The following is a 19,270-nucleotide window of genomic DNA, read 5'->3' on the forward strand; positions in this document are numbered from 1 at the left end:
CTCCTTTCTTCTTTCCTTCCTTCCTTTCTACCTTCCTTCCCTCCTTTCTTCTTTCCTTACTTCTTTCCTTCCTACTTTTATTCCTTCCTTCTTCCCTTCTTGTATTCCTCCCTCTCTTCTGACTGACGTCCCATGTCACTATTGTGAGTTTGGTTAATCCTGATTTCTCTGCACCCAAACAGAAATCACCCTGGAGTTTTTCTTTTTCTCCTGGACAAGCTGATGATTTTATAACGTTTCTGGTCCTGTATAAGAAAAAAGTGAATAGCCAGGAAAGTGAAATGATAAATAAATGAACAGATGGATTATGAAATGCTTATGAACGAAAGAAAAAAGACAGATTGCATTAGAGAGACTTGTTATTTGCAGTGTGATGTAAAATGATGCACCGTACAGAGTAAGAGAGTGATGGGAAAGTGGAAGTGATAAAGTGTGTTAAAAAGGAAAGAGAGAGGGAGAGAGAAAGAGAAATAGAGTGAAAGAAAGAGGGAGAGAGGTTGAGTAATAAACGGCTTACCATGGCAATGACGGCTGCTCCTGCCCCCGCCAGAGCACAAACGAACAAGTGGAACGTCAGATCCAACTGAGAGACGGGACAAAGGAAGGAAAAGACTAATTTAAAATGTCCAGGAAACAAACTCAGACACTCGTAGAACCAAGACAATTTGATCTTGCCTAGACAAGTGTCTCCCAGAGAAATTCTCAAATCTGATTGGTCAGAAGGTATTAAGTAATTTTCTATAATGTTTTGGTATGTTAGAGTTTCTATAGCAACTGATAAATACTGAATTGTTGAGTGGATTTCAGTTTATTTCATTTCAAGGGGACGAGTCTCCAGTCTCCAGTGTTTTTTTGTTTTTTTTTATTAACATGACACGCTGGATATTTCTGCCTTATTATCTTTAGAAAAAAAAATCAAATAGAATAAGGTTGCCATGTTGGTTTCTTTCACTTTTCGGAAAAAGTCTCCAACAGAGGAGTTCAGATGGCCCAGACAGTGTTTCACCAGCCTGCCTGCCTAAAAGTCTGTGCTGACCAACTGACCCCCATCTTCACTCAGATCTTTAACAGATCACTGGAGCTGTGTGTATTTCCCTACTGCTTCAAACGATAATTCCAGTCCCCAAAAAAAACCAAATCACTGGTTTGAATAACCTGTTGCTCTCACGTCTGTGATCATGAAGTCATTTGAAAGACTGGTCCTGGCCCTTCTGAAGGACATCACTGAACCTCTGCTGGATCCCCTTCATTTTGCCTATAAAGCAAACAGGTCTGCAGATGATGCAGTCAACATGGGACTGCATTATATACTGCAACATCTTGACAGACCTGGGACCTACGCAAGGATCTTGTTTTTAGACTTCAGTTCGGCCTTTAATACCATCATTCCTGACCTTCTCTCAGCCAAACTGACCCAGCTCTCCGTGCCCACTCCAATCTGTCTGTGGATCACCAGCTTCTTGACAGACAGGCAGCAGACAGTGAGGCTGGGCAAACTCACATCCAGGTCTATCACTATTAGCACTGGTGCTCCCAATTGCTCTTCTCCCTGTACAGAAATGACTGCACCTCTAAAAACCCCTCTGTCAAGCTCCTGAAGTTTGCGGACGACACTCATCCAGACAGGAGGTTAACCACCACAGTCTGGTGCAACCACCACAACCTGGAGCTCAACACACTCAAAATAGTGGCGATAATCATGGACTTCAGGAGAAACCGTTGCCACCCCCCCCCCCCCCCCCACTCACCATCATGAACAGCACTGTAACAACAGTGGAGTCATTCAAGTTTGTAGGTACCGCCATCTCTCAGGACCTGAAGTGGGACAATAACATTGACTCCATTGCTAAAAAGGCCCAGCGGAGGATGTTCTGCCTTTGCCAACTGAGGAAATTCATCCTTTTGACATTTTTTATGTGCTTTATCTGTCAGTAAGTACCTCAAAATGTTTAATTAAATTGTAAATCAATTAGAAAGAATCTGATTATTGTGGAGCTGTATCCTAAATTCAACAATTAATTTCTATGTGTAGAACACGTTTAACAATGGAAATTGTCTCAAATCAGATTTACAGAGATACAGCAGTAAAAAAAAAAAAATGAATACATTTCTTCCATAAAATTGTACATTGATCTCTAATGAGTGACCCACTGGTGACTGTGGCATGGAACAACTTCCTGAGAGGAATGTGGAAGAAACCTTGAGAGGAACCAGACTCAAAAGAAAACCCATGCTTATCTGGGTGGCACCAACTGTCTATTCATTACAGTTCCATCACTGTTAAAATATTTGCTTTGTAATTGTTTTAATAACTGCCCTTTTTTTGATACAATTCTAGAGACTTTTACTAGAGTGGAAGACAGGAGACTGACCTCGTCAGAAGCACACATCTGGTTGAACTTGTCGGTTCCGGTGCAGATCTTCCTGTCATCAGTAGTGGTTACAATTCCTGAAAGAAAATCCAGAAGGAAGGAAAAAATAACCTTATTAATCACTAACCTAACTGTGTGTTGTTTATTTAAATCCTGAACCTCATGTTAACCATATTAACGGTCAGGGTGTTGTTTCACAAAAATGCGATAAAGGAAGGAAATTGTTGGAAGACAGAGTCTATTTGTGAGGCTTATATCATTCTGACCAATGATTTACATTGATGAGAAATGGAAAACCTATAACCTTTAATGTATACACAGCCTCACTTAGATCAAATCACCACTGATCACCTGGGCTGTTTAATAATCAAGTGCGACAAACAGGATAGGATACCAGTGCCTTTTTCAGCATAGTCAAATTTTGGTTTCGGATTGTTCAGAAGATGTTGATTAATCTAATAGTAGTGCTGCTGCAAACCACAGCTTTATACTCCTATAGTATTTAACCAAAAACAAACAACATTAAAAGGGTCTCCAGTTTCAGGATTGTTTATCAGTCAGAGCTTTCTGATATCTCCAGAACTTTTTTCAAACAAACAAACAAACAGAATAACCCAAAAACCCATATGCAGTTTAAAAAAAGACTTGGGCCATCATGAACCAGCCCAAAACATTTTTCCCCCTTGGTAGTATATATATATATATATATATATATATATATATATATATATATATATATATATATATATATATATATATATATATATATATATTATATATATATATATATATATATATATATATATATATATATATATATATATATATATATAGTGTCATAAAAATGACCTTTATCCAAAAAGTAAATTTTTTACATATGAAATTATAGAAGTGATCAGCAAAGCCCAAGTAAAATGTTTCTTCGGAGGCAGAAAATCTAATTTTCTCTCTCCTGACGGAAAACTTCTCTCAGAAGAACTAACACAGGGAACTCCCTCCATAAAAAAGCAGATAAATATTACCATATGACCAATATTTTTCAAATCAAGAAAATCGTATAAATCTTTAAGCTCTAAATATAAGTAGCACCTTCTGAAATTAAGACGACTGTGGTATTAAATCTGTTTAACAAACATGTTCTTACTCACAACTTGTCACATATGGACACGTTCATCAGGATCCCTAACCCTGCCCCTAACCTGTTCTCACTAACCCTAACCTGTTCTTACTAACCCTAACCCATTCTCACTTATACTAACCTGTTTTTACTAACCCTGCCCCTAACCCATTCTTACTAACCCTAACCCATTCTTACTAAGCCTAATGTGTTCTTACTAACCCTAACCTGTTTTCACTAACCCTAACCTGGTCTTACTAACCCTAATCTGTTCTTACTAACCCTAACCCTAACCCGTTTTCACTAACCCTAACCCTTACGCGTTCTCACTAATCCTACCTTTAACCCGTTCTCACTAACCCTAACCTGTTCTTACTAACCCTAACCCTAACTCGTTTTCACTAACCCTACCCCTAACCCATTCTCACTAACCCTACCCCTAACCCTAACCCATTCTCACTAACCCTACCCCTTACCTGTTCTCACTAACTCTACCCCTAACCGGTTCTCCAACCCTACTCCCAACCCATTCTCACTAACCCTACCCCTAACCCATTCTCACTAACCCTACCCCTAACCCATTCTCACTAACCCTACCCCTAACCTGTTCTCACTGACCCTACCCCTAACCCTAACCCGTTCTCAAACCCTACCCCTAACCCGTTCTCACTAACCCTACCCCTAACCCTGACCCATTCTCACTAACCCTACCCCTTACCCGTTCTCAAACCCTACCCCTAACCTGTTCTCACTGACCCTACCCCTAACCCTAACCCGTTCTCAAACCCTACCCCTAACCCGTTCTCACTAACCCTACCCCTAACCCGTTCTCCAACCCTACCCCTAACCCATTCTCACTAACCCTGCCCCTAACCCATTCTCACTAACCCTACCCCTAACCCATTCTCACTAACCCTACCCCTAACCTATTCTCACTGACCCTACCCCTAACCCGTTCTCCAACCCTACCCCTAAACCATTCTTACTAACCCTGCCCCTAACCTGTTCTCACTACCCCTAACCCTAACCCGTTCTCCAACCCTACCCCTAACCCATTCTCACTAACCCTGCCCCTAACCCGTTCTCACTACCCCTAACCCTAACCCGTTCTCCAACCCTATCAGTAACCCATTCTCACTAAATCTGCCCATAACTCGTTCTTACTAACCCTAACCCTAACCCATTCTTACTAACCCTGCCCCTAACCCATTCATAGTAACTCTCCCCATAACCTATTCTCACTAACCCTAACTCGTTCTCACTAAACCCATCCCTACCCCTAACTGGTTCTCACTAATGCTAACCCATTCTTACTAACCTTACCCCTAACCCTAACCCAAATGTGATGGGTTGGGAGTGAGAATGTGTATGTTTAACCTGAGCAAAAAGACATTTACCACATACCAAACTGGCGCAGATCAAAGCACAGGTTGGTTCCTTCAGCGACTGTGCTGTTCTGGCAGGTGTTCCAGATGTTGAAGTACATGAAGACTGGGAGAGAGGTGAAGACCGTCACACCCAGCCAGGCCAGCATGAAGATGTAGGTCAACATGATGAACTGAGGAGAGAAGGACACAGAAACATCATCAACAACAACTGGCAACGTGAGTTTTAATTAATGAAGGTTTTTTTTTTTTTTTAATGAATGAGACAGTAGCAGCTGAGACATTATATGGACAAAAGCTTCCCAAGAGTGGCAGCAGATGATACCAGGGCTTGAACCCCTGTCCTTCTGATCAGTAACCCAAAGACCCAACCACTTAGCCACCAGTATGTATGGAGATAAAGAAGCATAAAGCTAAAAAAAAATAAAGCTTAGAATTAAATAGCAGAGCACTGCTGTTCCTGGTGAGGGTAAATAGCTTATACAATTAGCATGCTAACTAACCTGTTAACAAAGCTAGTATGTTTTCAATGCATTACGTTCATCATACATTGCATCATAAAATTAGTGATGTAGAAATTGTCCATAGGCTATGCACATAAATGGGAGATTTTTGTTAATTCATTCTTAGTAACTGCCTGATCAGTGTTTGGATACTTGGTTTGTAACTTTTTGTAAGAAAATATCCTAGGGAAAACCCAACAAAAACTGTAAAAATATATAACAGTATATATATATATATATATATATATATATATATATATATATATATATATATATATATATATATATATATATATATATATAAATCATATGCACAACCCTGGTTGAGACCAGATTTAAACAGGAGTGATGTAGCTGAGGTTGAGGAACTGTCAGGTACCCTGCCGCCACTGCTCACACTTCTACATTCAGTGTTTTTTTTTTCAAGTTTCCAGAAAGCTTCAGGCAAACAAAAGCCTAGCTACAGATCAATACAGTACTGCAGTGTTTGGTTAGCGGTGTGTCTTACCCAGGCGCTCACACAGCGGCCGCAGGTTGTGATCTTGAAATCTCCATAGAGGTCGCGGATTGCCCCAGTGGTGAAAAAGCCCTCAACCATCAGCAGGATCCCGTAGACAAAAAATGCCGCAGCCACGCCGTAGATCACGTACTTCAAGATATCGATCCTGCAAAAACACACAGTGAACTCGTCAAACCCTTCGCCCTGATCTCGAGTTGCAAAAACAATGCAAAACAATGAAACGTTCGGTGAGGGGCTTAAATATAATTCCCAGATAAACAGATAATGGTACAGTTATAATGTACAACAAAGTAGACTTCTTCTTCTTCTTTCGGCTTCTCCCATTAGGGGTCGCCACAGCAGATAATCCATCTCTATACACCCTCTGTCCTCTACATCTGCCTCTTTCACACCAACTACCTGCATGTCTTCCCTCACCACATCCATAAACCTCCTCCTTGGTCTTACTCTTTTCCTCCTTCCTGGTGGCTCCATCCTCAGCATTCTCCTACCAATATAACTCATGTCCCTCCTCTGGACATGTCCAAACCATCTCAATCTCACCTCCCTCACCTTGTCTCCAAAACGTCCTACATGTGCTGTCCCTCTAATAAACTCATTTTAAATCCTGTCCATCGTCGTCACTCCCAACAAAAACCTTAACATCTTCAGCTCTGCTACCTCCAGCTCCACCTCCTGTCTTTTACTCAATGCCACTGTCTCTAAACATACAACATTTTAGGTTTTACCACAGTCCTATAAACTTTCCCTTTCACTCTTCTATCACAAATCACTCCTGCTATCACTCTTCTCCACCCACTCCACCCTTTTCTTTACTTCTCTAACACACTCTCTATTACTTTGTACAACAAAGTAGACAAATGTGAAATTTCTTAGTATCTAAAAACAGAGACAGTTCTAAATTTCAGGTTACTTTATATTAGTCATATAGCAGAATTCAGTTTGCTCTGTTTCTAAAGATTAGTCAAGTCAAGAAGATTTTATTGTCATTTCAACTATATATAGGTGACACAGTACATAGTAAAATGAGACAACATTCCTCAAAAACCCTGGTGCTACATTAAACAACATAGAGCGACATCACACAGAGCACACACACGTCTTCACAGAACACAGAGCTACATAACAGAACACAGAGCTGAGCACTAAAGTAACTGTCCTCGCCACATAAAGCACACAAAACACAAAATAGCACCACCAGTAAACCTGCTGTATAATGTGTTATACATTACAATGTGCAAAAGAAAGAACAATAAACAAGAGTGTTCTTGTAAACATAAACACAATGTTGTGCAAAAACAGCAACAGCAGCATTAAAGAGGAGCAACACAGCATGTAAACAGTATAATATGATTAATATAATATGGTGGTGCTGAAAAAAAGTGAAATAAGTATTGAGTGTGTTGAGTTCAGATTGTACAGTTCAGTAACACACAGGTGAGTGTGTTTGTGTGGTGTAAATGTTTGTGACAGAGGGGAGAGAGACTCCAATGACCTTCTCAGCTGTCCCCACTATCGTCTTTAGGGTCTTGTTATGTGAGATGGTGCAGTTCACTGACCAGGCAACCATGCAGCTGTTTAGGATGCTCTCAATAGTTGCTGTACGTCTCTCTGGATAAGGGCGTCTGCTAAAGGCCGCAAATGCAAACGTAAATGTAAATAGTCCCCCTGTAGAACGTGGTCAGGATGGGGGAGGCAGATGGGCTTTCTTCAGCCTTCCCAGGAAGTAGAGACCCTGCTGGGCTTTCTTGGTGATGGAGCTGGTGTTGAGTGACCAGGTGAAGTTCTCCACCAGATGAACACTGATGAATTTGGTGCTCTTAATGATCTCCACAGAGAATCCATCGATGGTCAGTGGAGAATGGTTCAAATGGAGCATTCCTAAAGTCAACAACCTCTCTTACAAACCAATCTCTTTAGATTTGTCAACGTTCAGAGACAAGTTGTTGTCTCTACACCAGCCTGTTAACTGTTTCACCTCCTCTCTGTATGCCGACTCATCGTTCTTGCTGATGAGACCCACAACGTCTCGGCGTACTTAATGATGCGGTTTGAGCGCTGCATTGCTGCACAGTCATGAGTCAGCGGAATGAACAGCAGTGGGCTGAGCACACAGCCCTGAGGGGCCCCAGTGCTCTGTTTGGTGGTGTGGAGATGCTGTTCCCGATCCGGACTGACTGATGTCTCTCAGTCGGGAAGTCCAGGATCCAGTTGCAGAGGGAGATGATCAGGCACAGTAGAACCCAGTGAAACATTTTTGTTAAAAGGGACATACATACACACACTGTTTTGGCCAAACTCATGTTCATCTTGATTACCTATAGAGTAGTACTGCATCCTTTATATCTTTGATGAGTCTTTAGTTTGATCAGATTTATAAAAGAAAGCTACAGCTTTAAACTTCTCTCCGACAAACGGCCGAGGAGTGGCCATGAGAGGAGAGGAGGTAAACAATCACAAACACACAAATCTTTTGTGTAGCAATCGTCTGAGGGCTGTGACATCGCTATAAATAAAACAGAAACAAAACTTAGAAATGAACCACACCTAACAATCAGATCCACCTGTAGATATTTGATCCAGAATCGGATCCCAAATCTAAAATTGAACATCAAGAACAACAGCAGCAACAGCGACTACAGCAGGACGTGTCAATATGGTAAGTACTGTACAAGATTCTCCAGCGAGTCTTGTGCAGCGCTACCGACGACTTCTGCAACCGAATGAAGCATGGTGGTGGGCATGCTCTTACTCACGCTCTCCTGGGAGAAGTGTCCAAAAAGGGATTCCACCCTTCATGATGTCCCTCCCTTAATTCTGCATTCTATTTTACACAGAAAAAAGTACAACCCCAATTCCATCATAAAATGTTTTGCGAATAGATGTTGAGGAATTAAGAGGCCATGCATTATAATATTTTTTCTTGCTTGTTTTCACGTTTTCTCGTACACACGTCCACTGCCATGAATGGAACATCTGCCATCTAAAACATGAAACAACTGTTGAGATCATAAAAAAATGAGAAATAAAATAAATATAATATAATGCATGGCCTCTATAGGACTTTCATACATTTGCTCAGTTTAAACATTTTGTAATATGTTTTATAAGTTTAATTGAAAATGGAATATGGATTTATGAGATTTGTAAACCATTGCATTCTGTTTCTATTGACTCGATTGTATATAGTGTTTTTGGAATTGGGGTTGTACTAAGCTTTCATAAAATGCGATCAGGTTTGTTTATGACGGGTAAGTAAAAGTAAAGTTGTCCATAATAAAATGCTGCAGTATCTCCTTTACTCCTTTAATGGCGTATTCATATAGAGGGGAAAATGTTTAAGTATTAAAACATTACTGCATTTAAGTGTGTGATGGTTAATGGGTGTGTTGTACGGAGAAGCGAAGGAGTCGGTGACTAATGCAATCTGCTGCTACTGTCGTCCTTCTCCTTCTCCACCTCCTCTCTACATATCACTGCTTTGCTCTTTCTGACTTTAAATCTCACTTCATCTCTATCTTTGCCATCTAATCCATCACACAATACACACTATTTTCAGCTTTTAGTTTATTCTCTTTTCCCCTCTCTCTGCTTTTATATTCTCTCCATCTCTCTCTCAGGTGGAGGCAGTGAGCAGGTGTACTACGGCAACCCAGAGCGATTTCAGAACAATTTAATTCCCTAAGTAGGACCATAGCCAAAGCCTTACACTCAGGCTTAGGAGATCAATCTTCACCATCAGCTTTCCTCTGTGTGGGTGGGTGATGAGAGAGATTCCGCATTGCTGTGTCAGGAAAAACGAGCCCGAATTCACATATTACCAGGCTTTAGTATTAATACTGTTCATCCCAGATGAGGACACAAGCCTTTATTTAAATAACATGTTAGAAGCCTGACAAAGCCATGATATGATGATGCTTCGATATGGTTATGTAAAATTTCATGCAAGACAAATCAACAATGGAATAATCATGATTTTGCCAGGATATGACCACAATACATTTATTATATAAGCATATTATATCAGAAATAATATTAAATCTATTGCATTAGATATCATCATGATAGTTATGACATGACAGCGATTTGGTCATCATATAATCATGATAAAGCTATGACATAACATTACAGTGGGAAAATATTTAGAATTGATGGTGATTATCGGTATTTAAACAGTGACATTTTTTATTCTGATGATGAATATTAGGGTTAAATGGGAAATTTGGTTTTGTATAAAAATTTGGCTGTTTAATTGGAAAATATTTAGATTTTAATATTGGTGTTAAAGTAAAAATATTTGGATTTGATGGTAAATATTGGTGTTAGATGGGAAAATCTTTTATTATGATGATGAATATTAGTGTTAAATAGAGAAGTATTTGGTTTTATTATGGAATATTGGTGCTAAATTGGGAAATATTTGGATTTGATGGTAAATATTGATGTTAGATGAGGAAATATTTTATTATGACAGTGAATATTGGTGTTAAACGCAAAGTAATTGGTTTGATATGGAATATTGGTGCTAAACAGGGAAATATTTGGATTTGATGGTGAATATTGGTGTTAGATGGGGAAATATTTTATTATGATGGTGAATATTGATGTTTAATAGGGAATATTGGGTTTGGAAGTATTTGGTTTTAATGATGCATCTGTATATTAAATTGAAAAATATTTAGATTTGATGGTGATTATTACAACCATGATAAAGCCATGATAGTATCATAATATTCATGACATGACAACAATATAGTCATGATATAACCACGATAAGGCTATGACATAACATTATAAGGCCATGACATAGCATGACCCCTAACGGGAGAAGCCGAAAGAAACTACTACTACTACTACTACTACATAGCATGACATGGTCATGACATAATTATGATATGGTCAAAACATAGTTGTTAAAACTTCTCATGGTCACAGTCTGGGGATTTGACCTCACTTTTTTCTTTTCTTTCATCTTAGAAACATATAACCTGCTGATTTCCCACTGTGCTCCCAAGCGTGTCTTTCATGATAGTCAGTACTTACATGGTAAAGACGTCCAAGGTTTCAGTTGATACTCGGACCACTTCAAAATAGTTTTCCAGGATGGCTACAGTGCCAGAGAGCGCCTCGTGCCCACAACCGCAGAAGAGCGCCACGCCGGCATAGAGCAGGATGGTGGCGATGAGAGAGGCGTAGGGAATCCCGCTCAGGCATTTAATACAGCACTCAGAGCACCCTAGAGCAAAAGAAAAGAATACATCTTAAATTCAAGAAGAAGTCATTAATTGTAGTCGAATTTTTTTTTGGAAAAGCTATGAATTGTCTTATAACAACACAATCAGATACCAGAGCAACTTAGAATTAAGACAATCTAGACCACATCAACACACTATCTACCAACAAAGTGCTGCAAAAACAGATTAACATTAACGAATCAACCCATAAAGTTCTTTATCCAGGTCAAAACCAGGATGCATCTAGAGACCTCCCCAGGAAAAACTGATTTGAGAGAGAGGATAAATTCTAATAATTTATAAAGGATATATTACTATTACATTAATAATACAAGTTAGATAATAAATAAAAAAAAATTTTATGGTTAAATTTTTTGCACCTTCAAACTTTCCATTAGTCAAAAAAAGTTTCAAAGTTTTTTCTTCCAACACTGATTTTATTTTATTATATTAAGAAATAAACATTACTGTCCAAACTACAATAAACCTGAGATTGGTGTATCTTTGCAATACTGTGGGTGTAAATGGGGGAATAACTGGATTTGATGTTGCAAATAAGTTTTACATTGGAAAATATTTAGTTTTAATGCTGAGTGTAGGTGTTAAATTGGGGAATTATTGAATTTGATGGTGAATATGACTGTTTAATTGGGGAATAATTGGATTTGAAGGTGAATATCAGTGTTAAATGAGGAAGTATTTAGTTTTAATGGTGAGTGTAGGTGTTAAATTGTGTTAAATTGGGAACTATTTAGATCTGATGTTGCATATGAGCATTAAATTGCGAAATAGTTTATTTGTATGATTATTATTATTATTGTTAAATGTGAATAATATTTGTTTTTGAATGATGAATATGGCTGTTAAATGTGGAAATATTTGGATTTTAAGGTAAATATTGGTGTTAAATGGTAAGAATTTGGTTTTGATGGTGAATATCAGTTGTAAACGGAGAAATATTTCATTTGTATGGCTGTTATTGGTGTTTAATAGGAAAAATCTGGCTTTGAATATGAATATGGCTGTTAAATGTGTACATTTTTGAAGGGAAAGTGAATGTTGGTGTTAAATGGGAAGAATTTGGTTTTGATGGTGAATATTGGTGTTAAATGAGGAAGTATTTGGTTTTAATGATGCCTGTGGGTATTAAATTGGAATTTTTTTTAGATTTGAAGGTGAATGTGACTGTTAAATGGGAAATATTTAGATGTGATGCTGAAATCAAATCATTATAGATCAGTACAAGAGAACAACATCTACCATGAATACGTTTTTTAGGTCTACAAAGAGTGAAGCTGCAAAATATGCAACCTAATTCACCATTTTGCATGGCAGCAGAGCTCTGCTTCCAACCCTGAGCCCATTTATTCCAGTTTGCTGTCTTGAAAGGGGATACCAAATGACACTGTGACCAATCCAAACTGCCCTGATGAAAGATTTACAGACGTAACACGCCTGCATGCAAACAGCACACACCGCAAATTACATGCTGTTGTCCCTCTGAGGGAGAGATTAATGGGAGATCGTAAACCATGCCGATGTCTCCACAAAACCATACGCTGGCAACTGGCCAACAGCAGCATACACCCATGTACAGATTACACCAAGAGAGGGCGGATGGTGTCAATCATCATCCTCTTTTGCAGGAAAAATATGCTTCTCACTGTGGAAACAAGTTGATTCAGAGCCAAAAATTCACATTTAGACCTGTAGGAAAAAAGCACAATTTCCTTTGCCCTAAAGCAAAAACAAACCACCATGAAGTAAACTAATATTCATGGTTCTCATTCATTCTTGTCGCGTGACCATGCATATTTAATTGCAATCGCTGCTTAAGAAATCACATCTGCATTGTGTCTGCAATAGCATCTGCTATACCTTTCTCTCTAGATTCTGTGTAAAGTGCAGTATTCCAGATGTTAAGGTGAAAAAAAAAAGTCTTGCTTCTTCTCTAGCGCATTACACATGCAGAGGAACTATCAGTGCTGAAAACAACACTACAGAGACGAAAGGGGCAACGCCGCATCCAAATTAGAACAGCTCCAGTCCTCTCACTGAGACCGTCATTATATAAGAGAAAAAATGCATCATTTGCCTGCTAAAAAAACAGGCAGGGAAAGAACGTTGATTTTCTTGAGCATGAAACAGGAAGGCTTTAGGTGAGCCAGAGTGGCAGCTTTATGTCTGAACTTTAAATCTCACAAATGGAGGGGATTTGAATGAGGATATTAATGAGAAATTTGTGCATTCAATGTCTGAACCTGCTTCACCATTCAGTATCAATCCAACCATCAGAAGATCTCAGACAGCAGGTACTGAACATGTACTGCATGATGATAGCACACAGTGATCTGATGGAGAGAAAAAAAAAAACCCATTCTTCCTAAAAAAAAAGTAAAAAACAAACAAACAAACAGAATTGAAGAGAAAATTTTAGGAAAAATAAATGCATAATGTTTTGTGTACCAAAAATGTATTTTGAATCATTAAACATATGTTTTGCGTCGAGTCTAAAATCAAACACCAAAAAATATGTGCCGTGCAGCAATTAAGCCCGTCCGTGTGGAAACATAGCAAAATTCTGTTTGGTGTCCTGATGATTTACGTAATTTCAAACACCATAATCACTTTAATACATTGATTACAATATTTTGTGTTTATTGACTATATTGAGTTTGGTTTCACTAATAATAAACATACATTTGCATAAAGCATCAATATTTGTCCATGTTCATGTTCATTAAAGTATTAAAAACTTGAAAAGTATTTAAGGTAGATTTGAAACACATAAAAATTTGCAATTAAATTAACTTATGGCAATCATGTGATTGAATATGAGTGAAAGACCTAATTTATTTATTTGTCTGCTTTTCTCTGTTGGATGCGACAGAGGGATCAGTAATCTGTTTGACCCCAGACCCTGATCTGCCCCTGACCCTCTCACCACCAGCCATCTTTACTCGAACTAACGGGTGTGTTAATGAGCTGAAAGGACCACCAGAGACCACAAGTTCCCTCAGGAAATAAACTGCTGAATAACTCATTTTTATGAAGGTTTGTGAATCCTTTTAGCTCCACTTCAGCCATTTCCACCCCTTTATAATATTAATACGTTTTATTCCGAGGAAGATTGGGGTGGATTTTAAGGGCTAATTATTATTAATATATATATATTTTACTTTTGATAATTACCAAATTAACATGAACTAATTAACTATCTAAGGTATAATTCAATTAATAAGATATAATTAAAAATAAATAAATAAAATGAATGGGATGAAAAAATGTATACTAAAAATTTAATTATATTCGAAAAATATTTCAAAAAGAATAACAAAAATAATTCACTTCAAATTATATATGTAAAAACATATAGGGAATATTTTATATAAAACCACTAACTACGAAGTTGAAAGCTTGCCTACTTACCTCAATTGAATAATAATAATAAAATAATAATAAAAAAAAAAATTTCACCATATAAAACAATTACGTGTTTCTAAAACTATCACTGTAAATGTGTCGCTATGGAAACAATAAGGTACATAAATATAATGCTGGGTTTTATGTTTGCATTACTGTCAGAGCAGCTTTTATAGCAGTTTAATTAAACCCTTCTGACGAATCAGAATCCAGGATTTAAAAGCGCTCTGTGTGTGTGTGTGTGTGTGTGTGTGTGTGTGTGTGTGTGTGTGTGTGTGTGTGTGTGTGTAATGAGTTTAATGCATGGCTCTGAGGCTGTATAACGTCGATGATTTAATAGAGGTTTGAAGAATTTGCTCTCGGCTGTTCATAATTCATCTGTCAGACTTATTACGGCACGGTCGTGCACTAACGAGTGAGTAGGTGGAAGTGTGTGTGTGTGTGTGTGTGTGTGTGTGTGTGTGTGTGTGTGTGTGTGTGTGTGTGTAAGACCGATGGCATCGCCTGCTAACTCCTGTTTGCTCAGTCAGTCCTTTAATGGCGACATGTTTAATGCGTTAGGATCGGCGTGACCGGTTCTGATCAACACCAAACGACAAAGTGGCAGATTTTTAATTAGTTGAACTGCAGCCGATGCACCTGAGGGACACGTTTACACCACAGCACAGCCATTATTATCTCATCATGTAATGGAAATAGCTGGCGTTTGTAACGGGGCTTCAGCACACCTTTCACTTCATTCTCACCCCAGTAACAGAACGTAAATGTGAAAAATGTGAGAGACTGAGGCAGAAGTTTCACAAGCACTTCGCATTTTTTTACTAGAAACGCATCTTTTTTTAACCTGCGACATTTCAGCGCATTCAGACACTCTGTTTATGTCACGCCAGTGAGTTGTGATAATGGGGATATGTTCTTCCATTGGTGGATTACAGACAAAGACTGGGCAATGTTAACGATTCTATTAAAAACTTTCTCACAGACAGAACTTTAGCGTCGACCATCTTTGGAAATCTCTATTGAACATGTCATTATGCATTCCCGGACCACCAGAGACCATCTTAACTCACAACCAATACCCTGTATGTGTATGTATACAAAATGTATATATATAAATATATATATATATATGTCTCTGCAAGAGTTTATAGGACTGTGGTGAGACCTGAGATGTTGTAGGTTTAGAGACAGTGACATTGAGTAAAAGACAGGAGGTGGAGCTGGAGGTGTTGAAGATGTTGAGATTTTCGTTGGGAGTGACGACGATGGACAGGATTAGAAATGAGTTTATTAGATGGACAGTGCTTGTCGGATGTTTTGGAGACAAGGTGAGGTAGGCGAGATTGAGATGGTTTGGACATGTGCAGAGGAGGGACATGGGGTATATCAGTAGGAGAATGCTGAGGATGGAGGAGCCAAGATGTGATAATGGAAGAATTGTATGTAGTTGGGTTGAAAGATGGAGATGTAGAGAACATGGTGGAATGGAGACGGATGATCCGCTGTGGTGACCCCTAACGGGAGCAGCCAAAAGAAGAAGAAGATCAATTCTATTTAGCTGGTTTCATATTAAGATAGAAACATTAATTCATTAAGCAGGAGAATAAGGAAGATATTTGAAAGAAAATTATGCATAGCTTGTCTTTTAAAATAAACGAATTATACACGTTTACCAGATAAAAACAGTAAGTAAACGGTGAATCAGACATCAGACAAATGCATTTTTTTTAATAGACTTAATTTAATTTATAGACTTCTAGCATGGTTCTGTATGTGCTGATTTTCTAATATACACTATATAGTTAAAGATATGTGACCATATGTGACCCCTGACCATCCCACCCTTAAGTCCTTTATTTTATTAGAGCTATTGTAGGATGGTAAGTAAATTAAACTGCTAAGATGTTTGACTTTGAAATGTAGTGAAGTTACATTACAGTGAAGTAAAAGTCTCCACAAATGGAAATATAAAATACAGATACTTAAGTACAGTAACAGATTTCATTTACTTCCTTACTGTCCACCACTGCGACCAACACAATATTACACAATTTACTCCGAATGATAAAATGCAGATAAAGTAATACAGAATTAAAGCAACTTTAAATCTTTCATTGCTGGTTTAAGGCTGTTATTTACGGCCAATTAAATTTTTGTAATATCACCAAATGGTTTCCGCACCATGACCAGCACAATGATCTAAAAATATTGAAAAAAAAAAATCCAAAATGTAATCTAACTATGTGCACATTCTTAAATAATTTGCTGTAATCATTAGTCTGACTTTGATTGTGTAAACGATGCCCACAACAAGCCGATGAGGGCCGTACAAGCACATAATCACAGAAAAAAAAAAATCTCCACGTCCATTTCCATATCAAAAGCATGACTTTTTTTCTCTTTGTGTCTGAAAACAAAGAGGCTCGGGGCCGCGTCAGACCTGCGGCGGATCCGGCGCTGCCTGGATTTGGGTTTCTTGTTATTTTTATCCTATCAGATCCTTTCAGGGGTGGATGAGTTTATGCAGAGAGGCATGTGGGCGGAGATAGAGCCGTCCCACAATGCTCCTGTGAGTGACAGGCGAGGCCTGATGAAGAGGCAGGCGCTCATTAAAAACACTGAAGTACAGGAGCGAGTGGGATTTGTGTTAGAACGCTTTGTTCATTTCTCAGTCAGGCACAGAGGAGAACAGGGGGCAGGGCAGGTGGGGTTAAGGGGGGGGGGGGGCATTTACTTTTACACAACAGTGCTGCGTGGGTTATTTGAAGGTACGGGTTCGTATTTTCAAATGCACATCAATTTCTAATAAAAAAACAGCAGCAATGACATTTAAATGTCAAACAGAACCATTCTTCCTTTTTACAATTTCACAAGAGAACTTTGATAAAACCAGCACATGGCAACAATTTGTTTATTCAGAATTATAATGCATTTAAAGTAAAAATACAATATTAGAAAAAGGGTGAAAACTCGGTAGACTTTAATGGTGTCTGAGACACATGCAGTACATGTTCCTTTTGTTTCTATGCAACAAACTCGGTAAAAGGCATCAAATAGAAGAATTTGACAGTGAATGACTGGAAGAACGTTCTGTGGAGTCCAAAAGTGACATTTTTGTCTCTAACAGAAGAACTTGTGTAAGATGAAGAACAGGAGAGAAGATGTTTGCAGACTGTCTCACCCCCACAGTCACACATGGAGGTGAAATCATAATGGTTCGAATTTGTTTTGGAGCAGAGAAGATTAAATAATTATTCCGGAAAGTGAAAAGAACCAACATGGCAACCATTCCATACTTCAATACAAACACGTACAATTCCGTCTGAACTGCATACGTCTGAGCTCTGCAAGTGTTATTTAGGAGCAAACAGACATCTGGAGTGATCGTCTGCCCGGTCTCAACATCTAAATCCTATTGAACTGCTCTGGGATGGACTTGATCACAAGAAGGAAATCTCCAACTATTGAAGAACATCTTTTGCGAGTTTTACAAGAGGCACGGCAAAGTATTTCAGCTGAACGTTTGGAGAAATTACCCGTCAGGATGTCAAGCATGTGTAGAGGATTTTCAGGATATTTAGGATATTCAGGATTTTAATTAGAATATGAAAGATTTGTTTAGGGTTTTGAGGATTTTCAGAATGCTCAGGATATTCAGGCTTTTTAGGATATTCAGGATGTATTATTAAAATAGAAAAGATTTTGTTTAGGGTTTTGGGGATGTTTACATTTTCAGGATATTCAGGAAGTTTAGGATGTTCAGGATTTTCAGGATGGTCAAAACGTTCAGGATTTGTTTGTTTTTTTTTGTTTTTTTTTTAATGTTCTGGATTTTTAGAGCGTTCCGGATTTTCCGACTTTTTAGAATCTTAAAAACTTTTCAGATTGTTCATAGTGTTCAGAATTTTCAAGCTGTTCAGGATGTTAAAGATTTTTTTTAAGATATTCCCAATTTTCAGATTGTTCAAGATGTTCCAGATGTTTAGACTGTTCAGGATTTTTAAAATGTTCCGAATGTTAAGGATTTTCCGAATGTTCAAGACTTTTAGGATGATTGTTCTGATTGATGAATCTCTGCTCACCAATCATAACAAACTCGCTACACTGCATTAATCCCCTATAATCCCTACAATTTTAGCAGCACAACATAAAGCAGGATGTCGTAGTGTTCAAGCTGTTCTATGTTCATAATTCCCAAAAGCATTTCTCAGCTGTCACCACAGTGAACTGATTCATGTCGGAGGTCAGAGGTCAGTTATAACCGCACATTCCCAAAGTATTTGATGTATTCCTCAGATGGAGCACTGAAGGTGTTAAATGTACAGTATATAGCATCCTACAGCACTGTAGACTTGTCCCCGATTAGAGAAACATTTACACGAATCATGCTGTTCTCCTCAATGAATGTGGAAGATGAGAGGAAACTGTAAAGGACATAAAGAGAATTTGTGATGCTGTGTAGTAATAACCTGCTAATGTGCTCAGTCACGATTGCATCATAAAGCAGGGAGTCGTAGTGTTCAAGCTGTTCTCCATTTAGAATTCCCTGAAGTGTGTCGTGTCGGAGCTCTGCGGCTCGATGAGGACTCGAGGACAAGACGCTGGACGCGAGAGGATTCATTCATTATTGAAGAGCGGCTCAGAAAGGGGGTCCGCCATCGCTATCAATTATTCAGCCTCTTCCTTTTTCCCTCCTCCTCCATCTTTTGCTTTGCT

General features: G+C 38.5%; 2 protein-coding genes across 6 annotated transcripts in view; one reads left to right on the forward strand and one right to left on the reverse strand.

Moving 5' to 3' along the window:
- LOC310724585 (uncharacterized protein) overlaps positions 1-19,270 on the forward strand; it is a 195,004-nt gene that overhangs the window by 129,100 nt on the left and 46,634 nt on the right. The window lies entirely within an intron of this gene.
- The window catches only part of gpm6ab (glycoprotein M6Ab), a 70,851-nt gene that overhangs the window by 7,948 nt on the left and 43,633 nt on the right, over positions 1-19,270 (reverse strand). For 4 of the 5 annotated variants that reach the window (XM_083538853.1, XM_083538852.1, XM_083538854.1 and 1 more), the window contains 5 exons: positions 10,941-11,133; positions 5,886-6,042; positions 4,894-5,047; positions 2,373-2,449; positions 518-583 (listed from right to left, as the gene is read on the reverse strand). In XM_083538853.1, coding sequence (XP_083394979.1) covers positions 518-583; positions 2,373-2,449; positions 4,894-5,047; positions 5,886-6,042; positions 10,941-11,133 — 647 coding nt within the window. Of the gene's footprint in view, positions 1-60; positions 584-2,372; positions 2,450-4,893; positions 5,048-5,885; positions 6,043-10,940; positions 11,134-19,270 lie in introns of all 5 variants that reach the window. The other variant, XM_083538851.1, reaches the window with a different exon arrangement.

Source organism: Silurus aristotelis (assembly GCF_946808225.1).
Source record: "Silurus aristotelis genome assembly, chromosome: 4".
NCBI classification, from domain to species: Eukaryota; Metazoa; Chordata; class Actinopteri; order Siluriformes; family Siluridae; genus Silurus; species Silurus aristotelis.